The 27,833-nt window shown below is 49.5% G+C and overlaps 2 protein-coding genes and 2 long non-coding RNA genes across 6 annotated transcripts; 1 reads left to right on the top strand and 3 right to left on the bottom strand.

The window, feature by feature from the left end:
* Nucleotides 1-5,074: 5,074 nt before the first annotated feature.
* LOC137847967 (uncharacterized) lies at nucleotides 5,075-14,025 on the bottom strand. 3 transcript variants are annotated; one of them, XR_011091132.1, is made up of 7 exons: nucleotides 13,925-14,025; nucleotides 12,833-12,968; nucleotides 10,974-11,115; nucleotides 9,608-9,980; nucleotides 7,387-9,492; nucleotides 6,345-6,435; nucleotides 5,075-5,777 (listed from the first exon to the last, which is right to left on the bottom strand). It is a non-coding gene; the product is annotated as an uncharacterized lncRNA (long non-coding RNA). The 3 variants fall into 3 exon arrangements; XR_011091131.1 differs by having other exon boundaries at nucleotides 5,075-6,435; XR_011091134.1 differs by lacking the exon at nucleotides 10,974-11,115 and having other exon boundaries at nucleotides 5,075-6,435.
* RPS19BP1 (ribosomal protein S19 binding protein 1) lies at nucleotides 13,674-15,911 on the top strand. The gene is made up of 4 exons (XM_068666674.1): nucleotides 13,674-13,823; nucleotides 13,965-14,093; nucleotides 14,228-14,325; nucleotides 15,276-15,911. Exons 1-4 carry the CDS (start codon nucleotides 13,775-13,777, stop codon nucleotides 15,408-15,410), a joined length of 411 nt encoding a protein of 136 aa, XP_068522775.1. The 5' UTR covers nucleotides 13,674-13,774; the 3' UTR covers nucleotides 15,411-15,911.
* A 513-nt stretch (nucleotides 15,912-16,424) lies between these two features.
* LOC137847958 (uncharacterized) lies at nucleotides 16,425-20,838 on the bottom strand. Its single transcript, XR_011091129.1, has 4 exons — nucleotides 20,519-20,838; nucleotides 19,839-20,123; nucleotides 17,633-17,780; nucleotides 16,425-17,499 (listed from the first exon to the last, which is right to left on the bottom strand). It is a non-coding gene; the product is annotated as an uncharacterized lncRNA (long non-coding RNA).
* Nucleotides 20,839-22,416: 1,578 nt separating this feature from the next.
* ATF4 (activating transcription factor 4) lies at nucleotides 22,417-25,337 on the bottom strand. Its single transcript, XM_068666660.1, has 3 exons — nucleotides 25,113-25,337; nucleotides 23,878-24,189; nucleotides 22,417-23,358 (listed from the first exon to the last, which is right to left on the bottom strand). The coding sequence occupies exons 2-3, from the start codon at nucleotides 24,089-24,091 to the stop codon at nucleotides 22,508-22,510; spliced, it is 1,065 nt and encodes a 354-aa protein (XP_068522761.1). The 5' UTR covers nucleotides 24,092-24,189; nucleotides 25,113-25,337; the 3' UTR covers nucleotides 22,417-22,507.
* Nucleotides 25,338-27,833: the final 2,496 nt, after the last annotated feature.

The raw sequence follows: 27,833 nt of genomic DNA, 5'->3' as shown, positions 1-27,833 counted from the left end.
TCTTTCTTTCTTTCTTTCTTTCTTTCTTTCTTTCTTCTTTCTCTTCTTTCTTTTCTTTTCTTTTCTTTTCTTTTCTTTCTTTCTTTTCTTTCTTGCTTTCTTGCTTTCTTTGCTTTCCTTTCTTTCTTTCCTTCTTTCTTCTCTTCTCTTCTCTTCTCTTCTCTTCTCTTCTCTTCTCTTCTCTTCTCTTCTCTTCTTCTCTCTTCTCTTCTCTTCTCTTCTCTTCTCTCTCTTCTCTTCTCTTCTCTTCTCTTCTCTTCTCTTCTCTTCTCTTCCTTTCATCTTGTCTTTTCTTCTCTTTTTTTCCTTTCCTTTCCTTCCCTTTCCTTCCCTTCCCTTCCCTTCCTTCCCTTCCTTCCCTTCCTTCCCTTCCCTTCCCTTCCCTTCCCTTCCCTTCCCTTCCCTTCCCTTCCCTTCCCTTCCCTTCCCTTCCCTTCCCTTCCCTTCCCTTCCCTTCCCTTCCCTTCCCTTCCCTTCCCTTCCCTTCCCTTCCCTTCCCTTCCCTTCCCTTCCCTTCCTTCCCTTCCCTTCCTTTCCCTTCCCTTCCCTTCCCTTTCCCTCTCCCTTTCCCTCTCCCTTTCCCTCTCCCTTTCCCTCTCCCTTTCCACTTCCCCTCTCCCTCTCCCCTTCTCCCTCCCCTTTCCCTTTCCCTTCCCTTCTTCCTTTCCCTTCTGCCTTTCCCCCTCCCTCTCCCTCTCCCTCTCCCTCTCCCCTCTCCCTCTTTCTCTTTCTCTTTTCCTTCTATTTCCTTCTCTTTTCTTTCCCTTTTCCTTCTCTTTATGAACAGGTTCAGAAGAGGCACAGGAAAAGGAAAGGATGTGCTGCAGAGTGCCCAGCTGTCACCGTCAAAATCAAGCAGGGGGATGAAGACTCAGAAGTGCACAGCAGCAGCAACTGCTCCAAGCCCTGGTCTACCGCTTCCTTCAGCATCTTCTCGTGCTGGGATATCCTGCCCAGGAGCACCTGGGACATCTTCTGCTGGTCTTACCTCTACCTGCTACAAAGGCTCCACAACAACAGCCAGAGGTATCTGAAATACTTCCCTAATAATTTTTCCTTTTTAAATTTTACTCTAGGCTATGCCCTGGGTGCCATCCCATCCTTGACAGTAGTGGGAAGACAGCAGCAGTAACCACAGGCAGAAAATAAGTGTGTCATGGGGAAAGAAAAAGAAAAAAAGAAGAAAGGAAAAGGAAAAGGAAAAGGAAAAGGAAAAGGAAAAGGAAAAGGAAACGGAAAAGGAAAAGGAAAAGGAAAAGGAAAAGGAAAAGGAAAAGGAAAAGGAAAAGGAAAAGGAAAAGGAAAAGGAAAAGGAAAAGGAAAAAAGGAAAAAGGAAAAGGAAAAGGAAAGGAAAAGGAAAAGGAAAAGGAAAAGGAAAAGGAAAAGGAAAAGGAAAAGGAAAAGAAAAAGAAAAAGAAAAAGAAAAAGAAAAAGAAAAAGAAAAAGAAAAAGAAAAAGAAAAAGAAAAAGAAAAAGAAAAAGAAGGGAAAGGGAAAGGGAAAGGGAAAGGGAAAGGGAAAGGGAAAGGGAAAGGGAAAGGGAAAGGGAAAGGGAAAGGAAAAGGAAAAGGAAAAGGAAAGGGAAAGGGAAAAAAGGAATAAAAGGAATAAAAGGAAAAAGAGCAGAGCAGAGCAGAGCAGAGCAGAGCAGAGCAGAGCAGAGCAAAGCAAAGCAAAGCAAAGCAAAGCAAAGCAAAGCAAAGCAAAGCAAAGCAAAGCAAAGCAAAGCAAAGAAAAGAAAAGAAAAGAAAAGAAAAGAAAAGAAAAGAAAAGAAAAGAAAAGAAAAGAAAAGAAAGAAAAGAAAATAAAAGAAAAGAAAAGAGAATGTGGTCTGTCCCTGCATCTCCCCTCCACAATACTTCGCCAGATGCTCTCATGGATCTGGGCACGTCCAATTCACTTCCACCAAGGATGTGATATCTGAAAGCCCCTGGGAGACAATGGCTTTCCAGTCTGGAGGATCTGCCTCCCCCACTGCATCAGATGTGTCAGAGCAGCATTTCATTCACCTTTTCCAGTGATTTTTATCTGCCTGGCTATTAACGAGGAAGTTTAAACTCGCTCCTGGGCAAATCTCCGAAAGACAAAGAAGCCACCATGAGGGGGAAAGCCCAGCCTGCCACCACCCCAGGACTCCGAGCACCAGCCTCACCCTCTGCCCAGCTCCCCCAGCACCGAGCGCCCTGCACGCCGTGCTGAGATGCCAGACATAGCCGTGGCCGGGGCACTGCTGCCTATCTGGGCAAGACATTTCATTCCCTTCTGATAAAAACGAATTTATAAAATCCACTCCAGTCGGTTCCTCTGATAACCTGCTTGCCTCCTCAATTCCCTCCTCCAGTAGCTTGAGCGATGCCCAGGTTCACCCAGGCTTTCACGCATCGCCCCCAGGATAACCCTTCACAGCCCAGGAACCTGCAAAGGCGAAATGAAAGTAAAAGAAACTTCTGAAGGGAAAGAAAGGATACACACAACCTCATTCTCATCCTTCTTCTCCCTAACACCGAGAGTGTTAGGGAGCCCGGCATTTCTGAACACGCCAGCCATCCCCGTAGTGCTTCCCTCATGTGCCCCTCATGTGCCCAAATGTTAAGGGACTCATCCGTTTAGGTGGAGCAGGGCAGGTTCACACCTTGGCTTGCAGGATGCAAATCGTAGCTCGTGCAAGAGGTGAGGCTCGTCACACTTTTTGTGCACGCTCCCCCAGCACAATCTCCTGCCCCCGTGCCTCGGTGCCAGGAGATTTGTGCCGCCCTGCTGCGGCAATAGAGGCAAGTGCCCGAAAAAATGGCATTTGTTCCTAATGCCTGTGTGCATCTCGCAGCCCTAGCACAGCTGGCTTAATAGGCAATCTCTGCTGGGAGGCAGCCTGGGGAAGAGAGGGAGAGGGAAAGAGAGGAGCGCAAGGGAATGCGAGTAAAAGGGAAAGAGCGCAAGGTGAAGAGGAGCCCGTAGAACAGAAAATAGCATCGCCAGGCAGCGCGGCATTGAATTGGCTGTGACAGGCAGGCCCCCTCTGCACCTGGGATTCGAGCACCAGCTTATTTTCCTGGTTTCTTCGAAAGACAATGAGTCCTGACTACCTGTCAGCCCGCACCCGCGAGATGTCACCGGCAGAAAAGGGGCCCCAGGTGTTCCCAGCCGGCGCGGCTGACACAGGTATGATGGCTCGGGTCACGGGTGGCATTTCCCAGAGCTGGGCAGTGAGGAGCAGAGCTGGGATGAAAACTAAAAGCGAGCAACCCACGTCTCCGGGTGAGGGACTCAGCCAGGAGCCTGCTCCTGTGCCCTTCTGCTTGTCCATCCCAACCCCTGGTTCTCCTTTTCCTGTGCCTCGTCCCCACCAAACAGCCCCCACGCTCCTGTCCCTGCTGCAAGAGGACAGGCAACTGCTGCCAGCTGAACGCTGCTGCTCTCGACGGTTTAAAAAAAAAAAAAAAAAAAAGTAATTGAAATTTAATTTAGTCAATGACCAAGCTACATGGGAGGCTGTGTGAAAATGAGCCAGTGTTGGCGCAGGTGCTGGCAGGAAGGAGCCTGAACCAAAAGCACTGCAAGGAGACGGGGGGAGCTCTGTACTGGGGGTTTCAAACTGGGGGCTTTGGGCTCCTGAACCCACAGATCTCCAGCCAGAGGAGGGAACAAGCTGGGGCTCGTGAGTCATCCCCTCGCAAGTGGTACCCGCGGCCCCCGCCTTGCTCTGGGAAGATGCTGAATATTCAGTGAAGGGTTGGGTTTTTTTTTTTTAGATCTGCTGGAAATGGCAAGGGAAATTCCACTGTCAATATATATATAAAAAAGGAAAAAAAAATCGCAATCTCGTCACCACAGCCAGTCTTACACCTTCCCTGAGGATATGTTAGAACAGCCAAGGGTGCGAGAGGGAAGCAGCCCACGGGGACCCCCTTAGCTGGGGAAAAGGGGAAGGGCTGCAGGAGGGTGCAGCCCCCTCCCTTCCAACATTTGCTTTCTCATTCTTGGCACCTTGCTTGCTGGTGAAGCTGATGAGCTTAATGATGATAATATTGAACACGGTGAGCGTCTCTCCCACTGAAGCCAGTTCTTCAGTCCTCTGCTTTCAGGTACCAGCCACTCGGATGCCTTTCCACAGAGCACCAGGAGTCGAGAGGTGTCTCTGGAGGCCTCCTGCCCAAATCCCCGCTCAAACCAGGGCTAACTTCAAAGCTGGTTGCTCGGAGCCCTGCCTGGCGGACTTCTGAGTCAATGATGCTTAACCAAAACTGCAGGTTGGACCACCAGGTTCGTAAGGCTGTGTCTGGATTTTATTACCAGTAAATAATATTCCTGGCCCGGAGGTAAAGACAACCCTCTGGCAACACCACAATGAGGAATCGGAGGATTTTTTTGAATCTCTTAAAGAGGGCTGGAGAGCCAGAAAAAAAGGCTCTAGTCCTGTCTTCTCTGCCCAGCTGTCAGTGTGGTTTGGGAATTAACTCAGCATTCTTTATGTATCAACAAAATTGTTCAATTTTCTGTCACCAGCCAAAACAGAGATGCACATTTTTCCCCTGCAAAATTTCCTCAGCCGTCTCCCAGTCTCTGTCAGCATCTGCTTCCACCCAGCATCCTAAAACCCCTTCACTTGACTCTGGAACAGGAGAGAGACAAGCTCCAGGAGTTCCAGCTGTACCCGGTAAAGGGAGGAAGATGGCACTGCCATGAAAAATGGATGGGAAGGAGCAGGGCCCCAAGAAATGGAGCAGTTAGATCTGCCAGTAAGTGGGAGAACATCTAAGGGCTTCCATGGGGAGCAATGTGGGATTCATACCTCCCCTTCTTCCTCCCCAGCCAGCTACCAAAAGAAGCGTGACAAGGGGTAAAATGGGAAGGATTTCCCTTTTTTTTTTTTTATAACAACTTCAAGGAGAACTTCAGTGATGCCCCACATCCACCAGTGGGAAAGTGCCACGGGTCCTGGGGCAGGGCACCGTGATTCCTGTCACCTGGAGGCATTTGAGAGGGATTCGGAGAGAGATGCACGGTCCCACCTATTCCAATTCCCCACCCTCAAGCTCCAGTTGCCATGGCAATGGCACCGACGATTTCAATGCATAAACCCAAATTTGCATTTTAATGGGCCATAATTAGAATGCTGAGATAAACGATTCTTCCTCTCGGAAAGGTAACACAAAACACCAGGCCTCACGAAGATGCTGTAGCAGCAAGTGCTGTGCGTACAGGGACACGCACAGAGCCCATACATCGCAGGGCTGGATGAGCTGGGAAGTTGCTCTCAGGTCCTAACTGGGACCCAGTTAGTTCCTAACTGGGAACTTTTATGTGTAAAACCTTGATTTCCAGAGTGAAACAACAGATTTTCCAGATGCCCACCACAAACAGAGCACACCAGCTCCTGGCTTCCATGCCGCCGTGCCGCACCTTCCACCGCAGGAACCCAAAAATACTCCGCATCCAGGCAGCAATCAGGGACCCACAGCAGCAGGGATAATTTCCCAGAGCTGATGAAAAACCCATCCCTCTCCAAATGTCCTATTTTTTTTTCCCCTTTGTAGCTAGGTTTGTAGCGAGACATACTCTCACTTGGTTATCTGCAATATGCCCCAGAGTTTCTTCTCCAGCTCTTGGATCAGGAAGGTAGTACTGTGCTAGCACCTGGTCCACGCTGTCAGCAGAGAGGCCAAGGAGATACGAGAGGGCATAAGGAAATTTGTTTTTTAAAAGGAAAGATTTCCAAGACGTCTCCTTCTACTCCAGCAACAGGCGGGGAGGGGGAGTGGAGGGGGGAGAATCCATTCTGCACCAAAGAGGAAAGCAGAAAATTAATTTCTCCTGCCCTTGATACAAACTAAATTCAAAGCAGGCAGCTGGCAGGAGTGAATAGAGAGAGAAGAGAGAAAGGGGGGAAAAAAATAAATTAAAAAATAAAAAAGGAGAGAAAGGGAGAAAAGCAAACAAGTGCATCATAAAAGCTGCAAACCGCCTGGAAATTTCATTTGGCTTTTCAATTGGGGAGCAACACGATGCCTGCCTGGGAGGGGGCAATCACAGCGGGGAGAGGCTGAAAGCAGCCCAGCTCCCCCTGCCTCGCGGGGCTCTGCCAGCCCTGGGGGACAGCAGGCAGCTCTGCGAAGATGGGGAGGGCATGGAGCCACCCCAGCCTCATCCCACCTGCCTGGGATGTGGAAGCAAAGCCCGAAACACCAACAGGGAAGTGCTAATTAGTGTTAGCTGGAGTACCACACAGGTGTTCACTGAACCGGCCCTGGATGGTGCCAAACCATTAGCAGGAGCCTGGGGGGTAGAGGATCCAGAGCAGGGAAGCTCAGAGGGCTTGGGCTCATCTGAAGAGCAGATGACACACCAGTTGCTTCCCAGTACATCTGTGGCCTGGATCTGTCCTGGCGGTTCACATCCAATCTTTTCCACATCCTTTATAGCACCGATGTGCATGCCTGTGTAAATACACACACCCTGGTCTCACAGAAATGCACACATTTACCTACAGCCATCCAAACCCCACCCAGTGAACTGGCTGTAGTCCACCAGCACAGATGCACGATGAACTTAAAACTAAAACCCCATAACTGTCCTAAAAAAATACATTTATGGCACAGATGCCACGGTTCATGATGCGTTTTTCAGTCAGCCGGTTTCCCCTAGGAAAGGTTCTGTACAGAAGAGACCCCTCAGAGGATGGAGACATCGTTGAGAGGCCCAGTTCCCAACACAAAGCTTTAGGAAGATGGTGGAGAAGCAGGGAGCGGGGGATTAAACCATCACAGACAGGGAAGGGCAGAGCTGGCACCTTGCTGGTTCCGTGCCCCAGACTCGCCAAGGTTGGGTAAAACCCACAGCAACTCAGAAACCTCCTGGAAACCTCTTCCACACCTTCCCCCTGCTCTTTGCAGGGCCTTCCTGGAGCTCAGCACCCATAGCGGCACCCACCTGGCCTGAGGCAGGCGAAACCCGGCCTCACAGTGACATCTAGTGAGGTGGAGCCATCACGGCACCACCGGCCTGCTCTGCAAATGGCAGCCTGGCCTCTCGCCCTGCCCTCCTCACCCCGCTTTTTTGCCCCTCAGACAGCAGAGGATGGAGACAAAGCAGGAGATGTGGTGCTGGAGGAGAGGGCAGCCCGGCCCAGGGGGTTTGGTGCGGTGAGATGAAGGGTGCCTGGTACCCAGAGCCTCTGGGATTGCCCCTACATCCCAAAAGTAGGGGGCTCCAAGCACATGTTGGGGGATTTTCAGTGTTTTAGGAGGATAGGGGTGCCCTTCTCCACCCCGCTGGTCAGTAACGCAGTGGAGAAGAGCTGGATGGGATGGGAGGGAAAGGAGTGAGAGAAAGGAGGAGAGGGGAGACCCAGCCTTGTGATTTAGATAAACTCAACTGCAGGGACTCACAGACAAATGGTAAAAGGTGAGGCTGAACTGTCGCCTTTCCACGGCCTCTGAATTCGCTGGTCCTGGTCGGAGGGTGATAGAAAGGGAGAGCAGTCAGGGAGACAACATAAGGCAGGACTAAATACAGCTACTAGAGAGAGCAAAGGAGGGAAGGAATAAAAATGAAGGGGGAAGAATGGTGAAAGCAGGGTGAAAGGAGAGGTCTGGCACCATGCTGGAAAATGCAGCCACAGGACTGAACAGCTCCTTGATCTGGGCAAGCCTGACATGAAATTCTGTGTGGTTTGGAGCAATTTTGGAAAACAAACAAACAAAAAAAAAATAACACATTGTAGGAAACCACAAAGTGTGCACTGTGACAACTAGCAGCCAGCCACCCTGCTGCTTGTGGCTGAATCCTTGATGCTGCCTTGTTCCCAGTCCCCACACCAGTGACAACCAGGGAGGGGACTGACCTGGCCAGGGACGTCTTCTTTTCAACACCTTCCTGATCCCTTCCCTCCTCTGCTCCCCTCTGCTCCTCCTCCTGTCTCTAACTGGCTCCTTCTCAAGCCTAAAGGGACTGGGGAAGACTGGGGACATGCCACACCTTTGGACACTGAACCTCCATCCTCCGGGAGGTCAGACTTGTGGCAGCAGAGGATGGAGCGGACAGGAGCTGCAGCAGCCAGCAATGCTCCTGCTCTGCATCAAGCAGCAGAGAAATCAGCTCACAAGGCCCGCCTAAGGCAGCAAAAGCCTGTGACAACCCCAGCCCATCTCTCCTGTCTGTCTCCAAACCCATAATGGTAGGTGACAGGCATAACTAGCTAAACTTTGCTGCATCCAGAGCCAGCTCTGGGGCTTGTAAACATTTTAAGGCCCTGGAGCAGGGAGGCTGGGAACAAAACATACAGCCTTCCACCTCTTTGTCACTGCTTTGAAAGCAGACACGTTCAGCGATGACTGACAGTCCCCAATTCCTCATCTGCACAGCATGGGGTTACTTAAAAATGCTCAGTTCTAATACTCTTTACATGAGGAATCATTATTTCCTTTGTAATCAGGGATAAAACACATCCTTCCTGGAAGAAATTAGACTTTGTGTTATCAAAGGCCACGCTATTTCCAGAATTGAGAGCTACAGCCTCTTTACAAATCTCTCTAGTTAAGGAATCTGATGTTACACTCAATACCCTGTTTCAAAATCCCCATTTCCATTGCTATCTGTTTGCTGTGGGAACCTGGGCGTATTTTGGGGGTGAATTTCACAGATTCTGGCACAGAATATCTGTAGTTTTGTCTAAAGCACAAAAGCAAGCCGGGAAGAGCAAATCAACCAACGTAAGGGAGGAATAAAGAGTTAAGTTGCAAACCAAAGGTGAAACAAAAGAAAAAGGTCAAGATCCTTCTACTGCTTCCTCCCTTCCCTGACATTTAAGGATAGTGGTGGGAAAGAGAAAGGGAAATTGTTAACCTCCAGCTGCAGACCTCTTTGCCTGCGCCATTCTAGGAGGCAAGCAACAGCAGCAGACATCCCTCAGAGGAGATTTTTACCTTCAGGCAAAGATAAAGATCACGAGAGTGCTGGAAGTTCAGTCATTTCTGTGATTCTGGATGCAAACTTCCATTATTTCTGACCACAAAAACCTTGTGACACCAGGTCTTTATTGCCCACAAGATTGACTAACAAAGTGCTTTCTCCTGGTATTCTAAGCTTCAACAAAAGGCTTGTATGTTTTTTTTCTCCAAATTTAACATTTATGTTCTTAAAAACATCACCTCTGTCCACAAAGCTGGCTCTCACAGCTTCAGCAAAGGTGCTGCTGCTGGCTGTCCTCCCATTTGGAGCCAAAAAGCAGCACACGGAGGCAAGGAGATGTTTTGGGTTGAGCCCCCACGTGCTCATTCAGAAGATCTAGTTTGAGCACAACCCATCTCAGATATTTTGTGAGGTGCTTCATCTTTGTGCCTCCGTATCTGTACAAGAGACTAACAACTGTCTTTTCCAGGGGCAGAGTTCATTTCTAACTGCGGCATCCAGTGCAGTGGGAAGCTGATTTAGGCTCAGCCTGAGCCAACATTATTTGCAGAAGTTGTGTGATACAGAGCCAGTTTCTCGCTTACCTGGAAAAGGATGAAAAGTGCATGGAAGAGGTAAGAATCTGCCCTGGATTAAAACAAAACAGTAGAAAATCAGAATGAAAGACTTTCTATCCATCTGCAGTAGCTAAAAACTTACCCACGCAAGGGTGTGAATCAAAGCATTGTCCTGCACTTGTTCAAACACAGCAGGCCACCAAGTCAAATCACTTTTCAGAGGCATGTCACACAGCTAAAGGACAAAGGTTCCTACGTACTCGAGGTACAGGGCAGGCAGTGATCCACGGGTCTTTGTAGGAACAGTGACCACAACACAAACCGCTCGCTCGAGGTTGGCAAACACAGATAAATATTGATGACAGCAGCTTTGAATAAGGCATCATAACGTAGTGCTGGACGTGGTGAAACCGGACAGCTGTCCAAAGCAAAGCACGTCCTATAATCCACGCGTGAAGGAGCATACAAAGGTGAAAATCTGTTAGAAATCAGCTTGAAAATCGGCCTGATTCATTCTGAAAGAAAAAATGCAGATGTTATTTGTCAGCACGGACACTACTGAGTGTTCAAACATCAGGATCCCGTTTCCCAAAATCATAAGGCTGTTTAAAAAGCACTCCTAGACGAAATGAATGCTTGCCATTGTTGTATTTTATGTCTAATGCTGCTTCTGTTTTCTAACACTCCTCAGAACGTTCCTTCAAGCTGGGACTCCTACGTAGCCCCCTGAAACCAGACGCTGGAACATAAAAAAGAGCAAACAAACAGCTATTATGAGCTGCCACAGACAGCAGTATGATTAACCATGAATATCATTAATGCCTTTGTCACCGCTTAGTACATAATAATAAGGTGGCACAGGCCAGATGTATGAGAATCTCAGAAATCTTCCAAAGCCTGGAGTAATAGGGGGAAGAACAGCCACTCCACGATGAAGCAGAAACTCCATCAACGCATTCAAACGAGGAAAATCTCCATTTTTCAGTGCCGCAGGAAATAAAGCAGAAAGTGAACTTATAACAGCCACATAAGGAAGTTATTTAAACTTAAACTGATCTGTATGCTGGGTTATTTGTAATTGAAAAGCCAGCCAGCTCACGGGTACCCACTGAGGCATGAGATTTAAAGCAAGCCATAAAACACAAACATTAGCAGCAGAAAGCTTTCGAAGATAACTTAACTCTCAGCAACAAAGACATTCTCCGTCTGAAAGGCTGTGCCTGTGGTTTTTGCCATCACAAGTTAGATTATTCCAGCTCTAAGACAGCGATTTATTTGGATGTTACACATTTAAATGAACGCCATTTGACATTCATTCTGTCCCCAAAGCGTTTCAGAAAGCTAACTGTAGTGATTTTTGAGGGAGCACTAAGTGATTAAGCATTCTTGGATGAAATTTTAATTTGAGCAGAGGCCTTAAAGAGTACAATGAAATACCAATTTATTTATTTTTTTTTTACTGACATAGGCGCAAAGTCTCCTAACATTAAATTTTGAAGAGAACATACCAGTTGGGAAAAAGCTGTTTTTAGGGGCTGCTCATCTGCTCTCAGTGGTGATTCGGGTAAAAGAAAATGATAGTTAAATGTATATATCATGATGAAAAAGGAACGTATCTTCACTGTGAGAGTGATAAAGCCATGGAAGTGCCTACGAAAAGAAATACAGCATGTTATATGCTGTGCTCAGCACAAAGCAGATTTATCAAACACAGGTTAGCAAACTTCATCTGAGGTCACCAGAGGGAATTTTATGGTTTATGACACACAGCAGATGAGATTATGTGATCCAAACGCCTAAATTCTACATATATACATGTTTAAAGGGACATATAATACGCAGGCAAAACCCAGTACATTCCTGATATAGGACAATAAACTGATCTCGCTTAGCACTGCAGGAAAATGGTGTAAGCATAATTTTCTATTAAAGCCAAAGAGTAAGGGAGAAACCTGCATCTGTGAGTGCAGGAGCATGGCAGGTATTAGCTGTACCAAAGTCACCCAGACAGAGACATGACAGATGCTGTTATCACCGTGTCTGCCAAGACCAAGCACAGCTGAAGCCCGAATGCGGTTAGGGGAAACATTAATGACCATCCCCTGAGAAAGGCTGCCAGATCCTGTTAAGAGGAGCGGAAGAAACATAATGTCTTAATAATAGGTACTTGGTTTTGCAAACTGTTTAAAAATCCATGGCCTGTGTTGGACGGTGATCTTAGCATAGTTCTAGGGCAGCAGCGGATCCATACCCGGGGAATGCACACAGCACCAAGCGATTCCATTTCACTTCTTGGTGCACTAACCAGCTCCGAGAGCCTGGCAGGACTGATGCAGGAGACTGTAAATGCAGTTAAAGGAAGTGCCTTGCCTTTCCTTTTCACCAAAATGACCCCTGTGAGCTCGTTACATTTTATTCTGCAGGTAATTGCAGACTAAAATCATAGCAGGTCTGCGCTCAGCCTTGCTGGTCAAAAGAGGAGTTGTCTGTATTACGGTTTCTTGCTCCTGACGGTATTTAATAAGAAGGGAGTCAGGTTTTCTGAGAGACCTACATAATTGAGAGCGTTACTAATTGGCACAACAGAAACAGAAATACAATAGTATTTGCAGTGGTTTGCTTTTGAGATAAAAAGGGCATATATTTTCCAACAATGGGATGATAAATCAGCGCAGCCAGTACCACACTAATTTGTTAAATGTAAATGTGTTTTGCAGTGGTGATAATGAAGATGTTTTTGCATCAGGTGCCCTCATAAGACATTTATGATGCTACAGTTCTGACACTAAGCATGTGTTATAATGTATTAGGTGAGCCTGGTAAAGTTAAGTGATGTAAATGTAGGGTTTAAGCAGTAGAATAAGCTATCGTGAATATATAGTGTGATATATTACTACGAACAGCTTACAAAGAACCCGTAAATTGTATTTTAGGGGATAAAAGAGAACGTTTGACTGATGAGGTATTTTGGGAAATTCTTTCCCCACAGTAATACCACCAGCAGCTATCATTTATCTCACTCTGATCAAAATAAAGATATTCGGAATATACAAGCAGTGACAAATATTGTAGTGAATCAAATGTTCTCTTTGATTTCCTCAATAAGCTCTTAAATCCCTTCTTGCTCAGCATCTGCTTTGAAAAAGTGCAATAGTCTCCCCATAAATTTGCTAACTTGCATTTGACTGGAGGGACAGACCTGGTACAGAACGAGGAGCTGAGCAACCTCAGTCGTGGCTGGCTTAGCGGAAAACAAGATAATTGGGAAGTGTTCTGCACTATGCATGCAGTGACTGTCCGTCCAAATCAATCATAAAATGGGTTGGGTTACTTTAAAAAGGAAAAACCCGAGTGAGAATTGACATACCGAATAGGAAGTAGATGGTTACTGTTTCCCAGGAATAAGCACCGAGTAGGTCTTGCCCGGGAAGATGCATTAGCACCGCGGCAATGCCAAGTACTGACACAAGATGCCAGGAACCACCCAGAGATTCAGAAGAGAGCTAGGAATAACAAGAGACACGTTGAGGTGACATCTGCAGAGGCTGGAGAACAATCTGCAAAGAATGGGTGCCTGTTAACAAACCCCAGTTTAACTGTTATCAGTCACCACCAGAGATCATTCCTGCGCACAATGAGCCCTGCTCGTGTCTCTCTCCCTGCAGGCCATATTTGAGGGAGAACAAACCTCTTTTCTTTCTCCTCCAGAACCAGCTTGCTACTGCCAGCACCGGCTGTAATTGAATAAGCTTTATTCAGACGACAGCTAAATTTAGCAGACATTAGCATCCCGTCTCTGGGGAGGCAAAAACAGGGGGGGAACGCTTTAAATAAATAGACTGGAGTAATGCTGAAAAATAGATGAGCGTTTTGGCAGAGCAAAGCTGTGCGCCTGAGGAGTCGGGCACGGCGTTAAATGTATTTTTTTTAACTATTTTTCAACTAGCCCTGCTGGCTGCTCCCTTTCCCCTCAGCCTGTCACGATCTCCCCTGTGATCACCACCACGGTGGCAGGGGCTGCAGGCTATGAGCAGCGGCTCGGTTAGGGTTTATCACGGGGAGCCTGCAGCCCCACACAGTGCACAGGGAGGGCAGGGGGCAGGGCCAGCAGCCAGCACAGGGCTCCCCATGGCACCGCCATGTCCTGTGAGGGGAACCCCCCCCCCCAACATGGCGCCCCAACATGGCGCCGCGCCTTTCCCGCCCAGCCCTTCCCCGCGCCGGGCGCGAAGGCGGAAGCGCGGCGAGCGGAAGCGGCTTCAGGTGAGGGCGGAAGTGGGGGCGACGAGGCGGAAGCGGGCGGGCGGCCATGTCGGCGTCGCTGCTGCGGAGGGGCCTGGAGCTGCTGGAGGCGCGGGGTGAGGGGGCTGGGGTTAATTTAATTTAATTTAATTTAATTTAATTTAATTTAATTTAATGTTAATTTTATGGTTGTGGTTGGGATTAAGGGTGTGCTTACCTCGTGCGGCCGCACTAACCGTGCCCCTCTGCCCCTGCAGGCCGCGGGAAGGCCCCGCCCGGCCCCCAGGCGGGGAGCGGCGGCCCCAGGACGCGGCGGAGGAAGGCGGCGAAAGGGCCCGGGAGGAGCAAGGCCACGATCAAGGGCAGGGTCGTCAAATCGGCCATAGGTGAGTCCCGGCCCCGCTCCCCTCATCCCCAGCCCGTCCTCACGGGTGCCCCCCCCCTCCCCTCGAAGCACAGGGGGGATCCCGCAGCAGTCCCGTGGTTGCTGATGTGTTTTTCCCGCTGTGCTCTGGTCTAGAGGAGTACCACAAGAAGAAGGCCGTGAGTCACTTGAGAGAAAACCTGCAGTACATGACGAGCGGGCAGTGCGTGGCAGACAAAGCTGTCACCCAACAGGTAAGGCTGTCAGTTCTTTGGGGGTGTTGGGGGGGTCTGCATCCCCTGAGGAGTGCAGGGCACTACCAGGCAGAAACCTAACTCTTATGCATTGGGTCTGAGATGGACAATCTGGGGATAATTCCCTTTATCGTCCAGCTTAGACCCCATGCAAAACTGTTAAGTTTCTGCCCTGCAGAAGTGACCTTGACGAATTTCTGTGTGCTCAGGCAAAACAGCTTTAAACTCTCATTATCTTCTTTCCTACTATGTTCTTAGATGCTAGCTAAAATCTGCTGTCACTGTTGGCTTTGCTTAGTTACCAAAGGTGTTTCATAGTTTCAGCTGGCAAAGATTTACTGGTTCATACAATCCTCCTGTTGAAGGGTTCTTCTCTGTAGCTAGAGGCTGTTTTGGCAAGGATCTAGGTATGATGCTGACTCACGTGGCAGGAATTTCCCAGCATCTTGAACGATGCTTCTCATAACTTGGGAATTTAACCAGTGGTCTTTCCCAAAGATAGTGCAGTGCCAAGAGTCAGACAGGCAAATAGCTGACACTGAGTGTTTATTGTGCTATTTTTATGAGAAGGGGACTTTTAACTTACACAAAGTGGTTTAGTCCAGTGTTTCTCAGGCATGAGACTGTAAAAGACCACAGCAGTGTCTTAGAAAACATCGAGGAAATTCCACAAACTTTTTGGGGCTCTCTTGTGGTTAGACAGGACAAAAGCAGCCCAGTTTCAGAGAAGTTCGCTGTCAGAGGGTGGTTTCCATGTTTGGCTCTGAATACTACATGGATATTTGTTGTTGTCTCCGTGACCTGCTTTGGTTAACATCAGTGTTTGCCTCCCAGTCCTCTGCGAAGGCATTCCAGAATGTGGCAGGGTAACAGCAGAATGACATGGGCATGGGAGGTGGGCTTGAAAATCACTGTTTTGTGACCTGTTGTTTTTCCCTTTCCGTTTGAAGATTCTCACCCAGAACAGAGGTAGGAAGTCCAAAGATCGACCTCCAGAGAAGAAGGCGAAGAAGAAGCCTGAGGGCACTGTCTTTACCGAGGAAGATTTCCGTAAATTTGAGAGAGAATACTTCGGGACACTGTAAACAGTGTGAAAGGGACTCCTGCAGCTCCGAGCTTCCACATCTGAGTGCTCAGAACACAGGACAGACGCTTCCTCTGCGTGTTTGAGATGGGACACGGGAGATGTGCCTCTTTGTCAGCGAGTTCTGTAACGTCAGACTTGCAGGGAAACGCTGCTCCTGTGCAGAGCTGGTTGCTGGGGATGTGGAAGTTCTCTTGGCTTTGTAATGCGTGGTCCTCATAATTATCTTCCTCCAGCCAGCACGCCTTGTGTTCTTGGTGTAGAAGGGTGGGCCAATCCAAAAATGAACCTTGTTCCTCAGGACATAAGGCTTCTGCTGGCTGCGTCCAATCTCAGTGGAGAAATGCCTCAGACCAGCAGAAATAAATCGTGAAAAAGGAAGGTTTCCTCAAAAGACTGCTAAAACACAAAGAGCCCTGCAGTTTCTGTTACCGTTACAAGTTTTTTATCACTGTAAAACACTTTGTATGTTATTTATGATTAAACTGTTGTTGCAACAACATGCTGCCTATCCTTGCCTTTGTGGTAGTGATGATTATGACAGGTTGTAAGCAAACACAAACCAGGTCATTGTTCTGAGCCAGGCATCCCTGTCGCTGGGATGACTCAGTTGTGTGAACGGCCCCTCTCTGATTCATGTTGCCACTCGTATTTAGTCCTCTGTGACATGCTCCGGTCTTCAAAAAGCACAGGTTGGAACTGAGATGACTGCTGTTCTGCCTGCTCACAGTCCTCCCCTCTAAAAAAAGAGGTCTTATGGGGAAAAGCTGCCTTTTGGATACTTCAACCCAAGCGTTCCCACTGAAGTTGCAGCTGGGCGCTGCCAGCTCCTAGAGCCAGGAGCACTTCTCCAGGGGATCGAGTCTTCTGACCCAGAGGCCGTGGTGCTGGACTGAAGGGATGGGTTTTTTTTCTTGTCAGACTACTGCTAAATTCCGTGCTGCAACAACCAGATGGCCCAGCAGATGGGAGTGTTGTTCCAGACGCCTTTTCTTGCTGAACCACTGTAAATGGCTTCTGGGAAGCTCCTGCCACTGCCCTGTCCTGCCCCTTCCCGAAGGAGACGGGAGGTGCGTGCCCTTTGGAAACAACAGAGGTAAGGAGGAGGCTGAGTGCCAAGCCTTGGTGAGGCTCCAGAACTGATTGCGGGCGGCTTGGCTGACCCGAGCAGCTGCTGCTCGGCTGTTAGCACTGGAAGGAATTTGGTATCCCTTCCCTGCCAGCCGACTGCAATTCCTGGTGCATCCTGTTCGGTCTGCGTCGCCTCTGCCGTGCGCTTTCCCCCTCGTTTGCATGAGAGGGGAGGTCACCCAGATGTACAGCGGCCAGACGGGGAAATAGCGAACACGCTGCTGTTTGTGTACTGGAAGTTGTGTAACAGCATCTGGGAGGGGATTGCTTGTAATAGGATCGGTTCAACCATCTGCAGCGAAATAAAACGGTTTGAAGGCCAGTTCCCCTCTTCTCCGTTGTGTTCCTACTCCCGAAAACGGAGAGATGTGTGGAATCCCTCCAACGCGCCCGTTTCCGTGGTTGTCCATCTGCCGAGCCGCCCCTCTGCAGCTTGAGGAAAGCAAAAGCTTTGTTGTTGCAGGAAGCAGCGCTAGGGGAACGTGGTTGGCTCCGTTTGTACAAAACCCAGCTTGTTTGCTGGCAAACACGAGCAAAGAGGAAAGCTTTTCTCTCAAAGTCCACGAGGAACTTTAAAGTGGGGCCCAGAGCAGTTTTCCCCAAGGACAACACCACCCAGATATGTGGGATTTTGAAGTTAAAGGGGAGCTCGTGTTGCTGGCTAGGAAGGCTTTTAGGGCCAGCACAAGTAATCAGCATACCTGTGGCTGTACGCCACGAGGTGCTGTACTTGTTTGAGAGGGCAAAGTTACCTGTCAGACCGGGCTGCGTCAGATGGAATCAAACTCGTTTGTACAGCCAGCAGTGTCCTCAGCTAAATTAAACCTCACCTTGCAGGAGGGAGGAAAAGCAAGCAGAAGTGAGTGAGTGGTTCTAGATAAGCCACCATTTTTGCCAAAGGCGAAGATCGGGCATGTCCTAGCCTTGATTTCCCCCCTTCTCTCGCAGAGCTGGAGCTCCTAGGAAAGAACAGTAGTGCTGTCTGCGATCCGGGTAGATAAGGATGGAAACTGGCCCCTGAGGGGAATATCTTCAAGCTAAAGGGGGAAATATTTTTTTTGTTTGTGTTTTTTTTCCTACCCTGCTTCCCACCTGGGCAGTTCGCAGGCTGGGAGCTGAGACGCCACATCCCTGGGACCTGCCGGGCAGCATTTCTCTCCCGCGCAGCTGCGAGCGCGGGGAGGCTGAGCTCATCGTGCTGCTGGCTCTCTTCCCAGCTCTGCGACACCAGCCGAGCATCCTGCAGCAAAAAAAAAAAAAAAAAGAGAGAGATGTGGCTGAGCTGGGGAGGAGGGAGGGTGCCATCTTACAGCGCATCCCCACCCAGACGCAGCAGGGAGCCGGGATGGGAAGGAGCAGCTTTAATATAAATGCAAATACAGGCTCTGGGGCGTTAATAATGGGGTAGAGCCTTTCCAGGGAAGCGGTTCGGAGGAGGAAGAATGGTTCCCAGCTGCTCGGTGTGGGACTGGCTCGTTGTGAGTAAGATTCACAAAGCCGGTTCATGGCTTTATTGCTCCCCTCTGTTAGGCGAGTGGAAAGCAAACAGAAAAATCTGTTTGGACAGGTACAAGCCGGTGTAAGCCGGGTGGCTCACGGCCTCTGCTGTATCAGCAAGTCCGGGCTCTCCTAGCGTGGAAGCAGCAACAGGTGATAGCAATGTATAGGTGTACCAGGAGGGGGGAGGACTGCAAATGTAAACTCATAAAACCAGGCTGCGCAGGACCCTAAACTATTTCTTCCCTCAAATAACACAGCAAGAACAAGCCTGGGTGCAAGACAGCCTGTCAAACTTGCTCACACAAACGGCTTAAAATGCCGAGGAGGCCTTTTGGCTTTTTTTGAGGGGAAGGATCTTTAAAAACTTTTGGGAATCTCAGTCCCAGGCTACTTTTTCAGGACTGGCTTCCATTTCCATGCTGATGATCCAGCATCAGCACCTACAACGCTGATGGGCTCCTAAATGCTTTGGATAAGGGACCAGTTATTGCAAAAAAAAAAAAAAAAAATAGGGCATAGAGCAGCACTGCCCTGAATAACTCACAATAAGTAAATAAATAAAAGGTGAAGCACATGGAAGATTTTCATTTCAAAACAAGAACAACCCAATCAGCTGAAAACGAGGAACGTAACAAGGGGCAAGCTGCCTAATGCCTGCTTACAGCCCAAAATACGGCGCTCGAGCCAACGCTGGCTGAAAGGTTAGTAGGTTTGAGACGGATTAAAGGTCTGCATGACTATCCCTAGCTACATCAACCAGGATTAGCTGTGCCAACCCATAACTGCTGGGGGCAGGGAAAATAAAAGGCACGAAGCTTGTGCTTTGGAGAAGCCTCTGCCCCACAGAAATTAAACTGCCATGGTTGCTGTGCTCGGATCTTGCTCCCGGCCATTCTTCTGAAGGGTGTGAGCACGTGAAGGAGATAAAAAGGAGAAAGAAGAGGCAGAGAGCCATTATGTTGAGAACATGCTCCTGTGTAATATGGAAATCGGTGCTTCTGGGGAGAGCGAGCTCCATTTGGTGGCCTCTGACACTGCATGAGCGCACTGAAAATAATGCGAAGACGGCATACCTGGGATACCTGAGTAGCCGAAACAACGCTGTCTAGGTCAGTGTTAATTCACATGGCTCAGCTAAACGGCTTGAATGGGAAATGCAGCAAGATGAGCTGCTTCGGCCCAGCAAGTGGTAAGATCCCAAGACTGTCTTTGCACAGGAAATGCGGTGTAACAGGAGTGTGTGTGCTGGTCCGCACTGCAAGGCTGTGAATATATCAGGAGAGAGGAAGGCAGGTTGTCTCAGAAGCTACTTGAGTTGTGTTAAGAAAAAATAAGCACGCACAAAATGGCAATTATGTTGGACAGTGGATAGGAAGGACAATACAGGCCCTGTTGTTCCTGAAGGCCTAAGGCTACGAAAGATAAAAATGGTGTTATTTTGATCAAAAATGTATAAATTTCCCACCAAAAGCCAAGGCTTTGACTTAGATGTAGTAACAGGAGAAGAAGGGTGGCCACACAGCAGAGAGGGGTGAGAAAGCACACTTGGTCAACACAGAGAAAGTCTGTGGATATGCCAAGAACAGAAGCTGAACCACATCCCCCCCTCCAAATACAAATGAAAAGCTGAGGCAATCCTTGAGGAGGCTGTGGGAAACATGGGCAAGACGGGGAGCAGAGTTTTTTTTCAAGAGGCACATGATTCATCTCTGGAGATGACATGGCCTTGGGGCCGGGGCAGAGCAGGCTGTGACGTGACAGCCACCCCATGAAATTATTTCGGCTGGCACAACCTTACCTTTTCCTTCCACCAGTCCAGCTCGGCAGCGCCGAGGGAGCATTCATCTCCCGAAGGACAGCCTGTCCTTGCTGTTCTTTCTGGGCTTTCTGCCAGGGCAAAACCTCTTCAGAAGATTTTTATCGCCACTCGTTCTTCCTTCCCCAAAGCTGCAGCCGGGGGGTTGTTTTTGCAGGCGTGCTGCAGGGGTGCACCTGGTTCTCCACACGGGCAAGTGACGAAGCCGTCAGCAGCAGTGGTTTCCTCTTGACGTCCCCAAAGAGAAGCACGAGCACCTGGGGCTCTCTAAAGGCAGGGCAAAGAGGAAGGTAGCTAGAAATAGGGAGCTCTTACATGGTATAGATTGGGGAAATGCTGTTTCTGAGTAAGCCTCCTCTAGGTAGATAAAGCCCCCGTTACACGCACCAAGATCTATTTCTGGATGTGGTAGCATCCCGTACGGTAACCACAAAGATTCGGTTGAAGCACGTTTCTTCAGAGAGGCTGCGAGAAAAGGAAGACGGAGCCTGCAGGCTGCAAAACCCGAAATCAGTCAGCGGGTAGGAAGCGCGCAGCTGCTCGGATGCTTCCCCCTCCTGTGGGAAGGGGTTTTAATGTGATGGTGTCCTCAATGTTCCTCTAAAGAATGAAGGAAAACACGAAAAGTCAGCCCTGGTGTTTAGCCAGTGCAAAAATCTTACCAAAGCATGGAAAGGCAGCGCTGCTCCAGCGGGCGTTGCGTAAGGGTGCCGCGTTGGCTGCCTCTGAAGAGCTGGCAGCTCGGAGCCTGGGCAAACAGCAAAGCCACCGACTGCTCTCAAAGGGCAGGTTTCTGGGTGCCCTGCAAGAAGCCCTATAAAAGGCAGGTGTGGATCCACAGCAGAGAGCAAAGCAGCTCTGAATTCAAAGTTCTGCTGCCCTCACCGCCCAGCTTCAGCTGCAGTGGATCTAAGGGAAATGGAGGTGGTTGGGCAGGGGGATTGGTTTGGGGAGGAAAAGAGGGATTTGCCCTATAAGGAGAAGCCACTTGCTTATACAGGTTATCGTTGTTTTTTTTTTTTTCCTGTGGCTCAGCTGATAACAAGCACATTAAGGATTTGGCCCATCAAGGGCAAGATTATCCTGCTCATTGGGCTCTCCTGCCTCTAATTACCCCCAGCCCCAGCCTCGCAGGTCCAGCTGATCTGTGGGAAACCCATCAGGTTGCTTTACCTCCCAAAACAGAGCAGTCCCTCCTGCCTGCATGTGGTCACCACTAGGGCCTGGAAGAGCAAAGCAGCACGTACAGCAGGATGATGGGCCTGCCAGGTTGTGGTGCCTGGGTGGGAAAATTAATAGGGCTCAAGGACTGCAGTCCTAGCTCAAGGACTTAACAGCCAGAAACAGGACCCCATAAGGCTGCGATAGGCAGGACAGAAAGAAAAATAAAATGTTTTAAGTAACACAAAAGACGTCCTCCCTCTCTTGTTCCAGCAGCGGTCCTGAAGCCACTGCCCAGGCTGGGACGTGCAGGCGCTGGGGCTGGGCAGCTTGCTGGGTCATGTCAGTGCGAGTGAGAAGGAATATTAACTCCCCGGGGAAGGATGCACGTGTCCACTTGCCAAAGCTGCCTCTGGCAGGCCAAGCAGGGATTAAGGAGTCTGCTGGTATCACTGCATCTGGGTGTCAGTGGGAAAAAAAGAAATCACACACACAAAATGCTTGTAAAGGGCACGTCCCAAATCCCGACGCTCTTATTAGCAGGATACAGCTGCCCCGACCGTGGAGCTTACTGGATTTCAGAACCTCAGAGAATGAACCAAACAAAAAAATCCCTAACACTGCCACGAATGTAAGCACACTAATAAATGTAATGCCTACAGGCTGAAACCACCCCGCTCTGCAGGCTCCCACCTGCCATCTTTATGTTCTCTTGCGTGTAACAGATACTATCACAGCACGTTTTCCCCCTTGCGTCTTCTCCTGACTCTCCAGGAGCAGAGAACCGCCTTGCTTACCGCACCCCCCCCAAGAAACGCCAGCCCAGGAGCCGGGCTGAAGCTCCTGCCCACACGCTGCTGCAGCACATCAGGGTTTCCACCAGCTGCATGGCTTCCGTAGAGCTGACCTGGCCCCAAAATTTTGACACACTTCAGTGTCTGCGTGAAGAGGCCTCTAGGACTTTCACACTGAGGCGTGAAACCACCTTCCACTAAGTGTGCTCGGTGTAACCCCACTTCCTGGCCCTGTGACAGCCCCTACCCAAAACCCACTGGTTAGGGCCAGGAAACTTTCCCTGCAGGCATTTTGCACCTTTAACTTGTACTTCAAATGGTTCTACAGGCTCCTAAGTAGAGAATGTGTTTGCTACTGGAGACCTGAGTATAGTGCAGTGTGATCTCCCCTGGTTCAATAGTTTACTTAATTGCTTATATTTACTTAATTGTATGTGAATTATGAGTGACTGCATTAACTGAAGGCACTTCCACACTTCATCAATTTCCCCATGTGGGACAAGCAGCATGCTGTGTGGGCCAGCATCGTGAATCCAGGGGCCTGCAATGATTGCGTGATGTGGTGTAAGTTATGCTTCAGAGGAACCCATTTACCTCACACACAATTGCAAGTTTACTATAAAATAATTTATTAGACAGCAATACACAGCTTTAGCAGCAAGCTTATATACATGCACATAAAAACTACTGACTACCCTACTCAGGGACCCTAGCTCTTTTGACCTTGGCCTTCCGGACCTCTTCAATCAGATCTTTTAGGTACTGGATTTCCTTGCTCAGGGAATCTGCTTTCTCCTTCAGGGCCTGATTCTTCTGCTCCAAGTCTCTGCACTCCCCAGACAGCGCCTCCTGCTCTGCCCTCTTCTTCTGTCGGTAGCGCGTGGCAGCTGTCTTATTCTGCTCCATCTTTTTCAGTTTCTTATCTATTTTCTTCTCTCCTTTCACCTTTGCTGACACTACCTTCTCAGCAGGCTGATCATAGGGTTTGGACCGCACAGCGCCACAGCTGGCATCGGCAGGGAAGGGGTTGTCATTGAGGGATCCAAGTGAATTGGTAGGACTGTGTTGGGGCGTTCCCAGGTAGGAGTCTGGGCTCATGCATATCCCGCTATCATCGGAATGGTTCTCCTCCTCCTTCTCAGACTTAGTGATCACTACCACAAAGGTGGGGCCCTCCAGTTTTCTTTCTCCTTCCAGAACATCCACTTCACTACCTAGCTCTAAACTAAATGAATGCTCTGGAGTAGAAGTAAGAGACCCTGGGGAGAGGGGAAAAGACCAGAGGGAAGCCAATGGGGCCATCGGATCTGCTCCAATTGGAGATTCGGGGAGATTGGTGATTAGGTCGGGGATCAGTGGAGGTTCTTTGCTGTGAAATTCCTGGGTGGTAGGGTCAAATAGGAGATCACACGTGTCTTCCAACGTGGCCATCAGCTCGTCTGGTGAGACGGTGGCGTCCAGATGTTCCATACCTAACAGGGCATCAAAATCAAATTCCTTCAGATCCATCTTCTCCACCATCCACTCCATGCCAGAGAAGGCATCCTCTGAAAAGGGGGAAAAAAAAAAAAATACTTTTCAGTAAAATTGCAGCCAATACAGTCAGGTTTCTTTAACTCATCTAGGACACAAAAATAATTTTAACACCTCCCTCGTTTCTTTTATTATTAAATAACTTGACTACTAACATTGGCTGCAGGGTGCAACGTAAGCCCTATGCTGTTCTGACATTCCATCCCTCTTACTCTAATACTCTAAGAATTCGAGGTCATTTGAAGCACACAACCATGCTCGTTTCTTGTGACCTCTTCCAGGGAAGACTACTGTATTAGTTGGTGTGTTATTAAAAAGGCAACAGAAGTGTCATTTTATCCTACGCCAGTTCAGTAACCAGCAATTTTATGTTGTGTAAGCAGTGCTGTACAGATGGTTTCCCAACCAAGGCATGTATGTAAGTTACCTTCTCATTTACGAGAAGACTCGCAACTTTATTTCTTAATAGAAATGTTCCAGAATTTATTATATGCAATCGTGATGCACCCTGTGCGAGTAAAATATTATCTTACCCTGGCTGCTATCTATGGTGTTGCCTAAACTGTCCACAGCGAGCCAATTGGAGGAGACTGCCTTAGCCTTGTCGCTGGAGAACCCATGCGAACTGAGGGGCTCGGCCACCTCCAGGTAGTCATCTAGGAGTCCCAGACTTTCCTCAGCCACCGAACACGGCTGGCTGAAGGGGGATGACACCCCCAACAGCATCTCGTTGTTCAAGAGGCTCATCTTGGTCAGTTTTTCGTGCTTTGACGTCGAAGGATGTGGATAAGCTGAAGGTCTTTGCGTCGACTACAGCAGTGCTGCTGTGTGGTGCTTTGAAAAACCTGAAAGACAGACATTTTGTTAAAATCCATCAGTACTTGTTCTGCTACGGTAACTTTTCATGGAAAACGCCTTTTGCAGGGAGTATGGCGGTATAAATTTGTACCATTTTCAGACATGGCCAGGGCCGGCCCCGCCCCCGTGACTCACCCCCCCTCCCCCTCCACCCGCAGCCATTTCGTGACCGCGCCGCTTCCCTCTCCCCGCCCGGCCGCCATTTTGTGCCTGCCACGTTTCCAGCAGGGCTGGGCACCGCGTGGCTGCCGGGGAGAACATGAAAAAGGTTAATAAGCCTTTAAAAAATAAAACCACTTACCAACTAGGGAATAAAAAGCATCACCTAGTGGCTCGCACTGCCTTTTCGCTCCCAGATGGCGTGGACCACCCCCACCCCCCAGACGATCGGGACAGACTTAATGCTGGAGTATTAAGGGATTATTGTACTGCTGCCGACTTATTAATAGCTCCTTTTTATCTCCTCATAACGCTCAAGATAGGGTTTATACTAAAACCCGATGCCTCATCTTCCTCACCTACAAAGGCATTCCCCTATGCTGAATAAGCAGCCCTTCCTGGGAAGGACTACTCTTACTCCCACAGAGACCTCCATTAAATGGAGAATTTCGAACCTTTAGAAGTTTTTTTTTTTTTCTTTGAATTATATGAGACTTTTTTATGATCATTATTTTCTGAAGTTCTATTTCCTCCTACCCCCGACATCCCCCAAGTTTCAGCCCACAGGACGATGGGCTCCCCTTCCTCTCCCAAACCTTAATCCCTACTTTTTTGCCCCGAGGCGATTTCGTTCATTGTCACAGGGATGACGAACCCACCCCAGAACGTCACTTTAAGGAGAAAACAAAAAAAAAAAACGAGGGCTAGCACTCAGGGGAGCGAGCTCCCGCCCCTCACACCCGATACTCACGCCATGGTTGCAGATGCCGGGGATGTGCCGAGGCCGCCGCCGCTGCTGCTGCGCCTGGTGCACTGGCCGGTGCCGCCGCTGGCCCTGCCGCCCTTAGAGAGCCATGGCGGCCAGGGGAGGGGGGGCTGCTCCGCTCGGCGCCGCGCGGGGAGGCTCTGCGCGCACCGCCACCACCTCTGCCTGTCACCTCGGGAGCACCCACACAATGAGGTGGCAGCGCCCGCCCGCCGCCTTTATATAGGGCCGCGCTACGCAGCCCGAGAGCCGGACGTGAGGTGTCCTTCCGCCTAGCGTCACCTGCCTCCCTCCAGCGCCCGATAGCCCATAAGTTTCGCTTTTTGGGTTTCTACTCCAGGCGTTCTGCTATGAAATCGCCGCGGGAGCCACCGATGAGGGCTGGAAGCCCACCGCGGAGCAGTTAAACGGAGGGACTATTTTGGTGTCCATCCGCGCCGCCAACCGCCGCGGGATCACGTGACGGAGCGCTGAGGCCGCTCCCCCCTCCCCTCGGGGACCGTCGGGGGGGAGGGAAGGGAGGGGGGGCTCCCCCTGCCGCCAACAAAGACGGGGCGCTCGGCTCGGGGGGGATCACGCGGGCACGGCGCGCGCTGATTGGCTGGCGGCCGCTCGTTCACGTGCGCGCTGAGCTGCCATTGGCTGGGGCCCGGAGGAGGCCAGATGGGGAGGCGAAGGGGAGGGGGGGGGAAGGAGAAGGAGCACCTGGGCGAGAAAATGGCGTCCTGAGGCGCCTAATGGGGGGGGGGGGGGGCAGCTGCTGCTGTCACCGCCATTGTGCCTCTCGTTGGTTTCCTGCACCTACACTGACCTAGTCTCTCCAAGCACCGTCCCCTTCATTTCTAATGGCCCCTCTCGTCCTCCTCACAGCTCCCCTGAAGCGAGGAGGTGGCGTGCCGCCATGTCCTCCTGCTCCCCCTGATAAAGCGTGAGCCCAGGGCAGCGCCGCCTCCCCTCCCGGCCTGCCCCCGCATGCAGCGCTGAGATTAAAGCTATGGTTGTTTTGGGTTGTTTTTGGGTGGCGTGTCCGCACGTGTGGCAGCGTGCGTGTCCCCGACCGACGCTGCTGCCCTGACGGCTATGGCGTGGCGTCGACCTGGGGTGGTTTGTGAAGGGAGCTGCGCTACCAAGGAACCGAGAGCCCGAGTCTAATTAGTGCACTGAGCCTACGCAAAAACTAACGCTGAGTTCAGATATTCCCCAGCTGGGAAATGAGAACTTTCTCTCCTCCCCTCCCATTTCACATTGACGCAGTTGCTTCCCTGTTCTCTCTACAGCCATTACTCGGACCCATGTGAGCACTCGTGGATCACCTACATCGCCTCACAGCTGCACAAAGTAGCCTCGCCTTGGAAAGTTTTTAATGCACGCTTTCACATTATGTTTTATCTGATCTAAATCAGCTAGGTGAGAAGGCAGCCCTGCACCCCTCCACCTCCAGCCCTGCCTGTACAATTCATCCAGCTCAGCTAGCTAACCCAGTACAAAATTCAGAGGGACAATTTTCTGCTGGTTTCAGTCCCCTCGTCATTTCACTCATGACACACAGCCACCAGAAACACAGCTTCAAGGGAGCTGGGAAGATCAGTTTTCCTGTGTTCCCTCACTATGTCAGAGCCATCTAGCTTCAAACGTCGCTTTTCCTCGTTGCCAGCCCCACAGCACACCATCAGCTCTGAGAGCTAAGGTGGGTTCTTGCTTGCTCAAACATCATAGTCCTGCAGGTCAAACTCCTCCTGGCTACTTCTGCAAACGGCTCCACTGTTTTCCAGTTAGGGCTCGGTAGTATTTGTGTAAAGCCATGGCCTTGACTGAGTTTGTACAGGTGTAGCTGTCTGGAACTTATTAAACAGCTCGACTAATAATTTGTGAGGACACATGACCTGGTTTCTACTTTTAGCAGTGAGATGTTACCATCAGCACTACAAATCAGGGTCTGTCACTTCACCTCTGTAAACTGAGCACTGGCAGCTGAATGAAAAGGGCATTTTTCCCTCTGTGTTGGGTTGTTGTGTTGCTGTTTTGTTTTGTTTCTCTGGAATCGAGCACAGATTTTGAAAAGACCCATTAAAATGGAGCACGCAGCAGAGGAAAATGCCTTCTGACATCCAAAACCACCACGATAGCAACTGAGTGATTTAAGACGACTGTTCTGACAAATGCACAAACAAGCAGGCAGATCTTGCTTCGAAGCACAATTTCAGAGGATGCAGCAGCTTTCAGTGAAGCCCAGTGGGGGGCTGGACAGCATCTCTCTGTCCTGACTAGCTAAGGGAGAGCTCTCACATCCCCCACCTTGCCTGCTTGCCCCTCCTTGTAGTGAAAAGGGTGATTGTACAACTGTAATTGTAGCTAAATAAACAGAAATGCTATACACATACACACCCTATCCTTCATCTTGAAAAGGTAATTACAGATTCCTGTGGAAAGGACTCTGGGTACGTGTGAGCAAGAATCACGCAAGCAAAAATGAAATATGCAATGAGGAACTTAACCCAGATCTGCCTGCTCCCTAGCTGCCTGGTTTCCATTTTGTGTGTAAATGCAGAAATTTGTCTGCGTTTTGAGCTCCAGACAGATTTATTTTTTTTTACAATACCTAATCCTAGAAGTGAAATCAAGTAACCAAAGTCCAGCCATTTAGGGAACAGTGTATTTTTTCCTTGTTTTCTGAAGGACTGCAGAATTACTGTTCTTACATAATTT

Source organism: Anas acuta, chromosome 1 (genome assembly GCF_963932015.1).
Source record: "Anas acuta chromosome 1, bAnaAcu1.1, whole genome shotgun sequence".
In the NCBI taxonomy this organism is placed as follows: Eukaryota; Metazoa; Chordata; class Aves; order Anseriformes; family Anatidae; genus Anas; species Anas acuta.
This window is presented reverse-complemented; position numbering and strand designations above follow the sequence as displayed.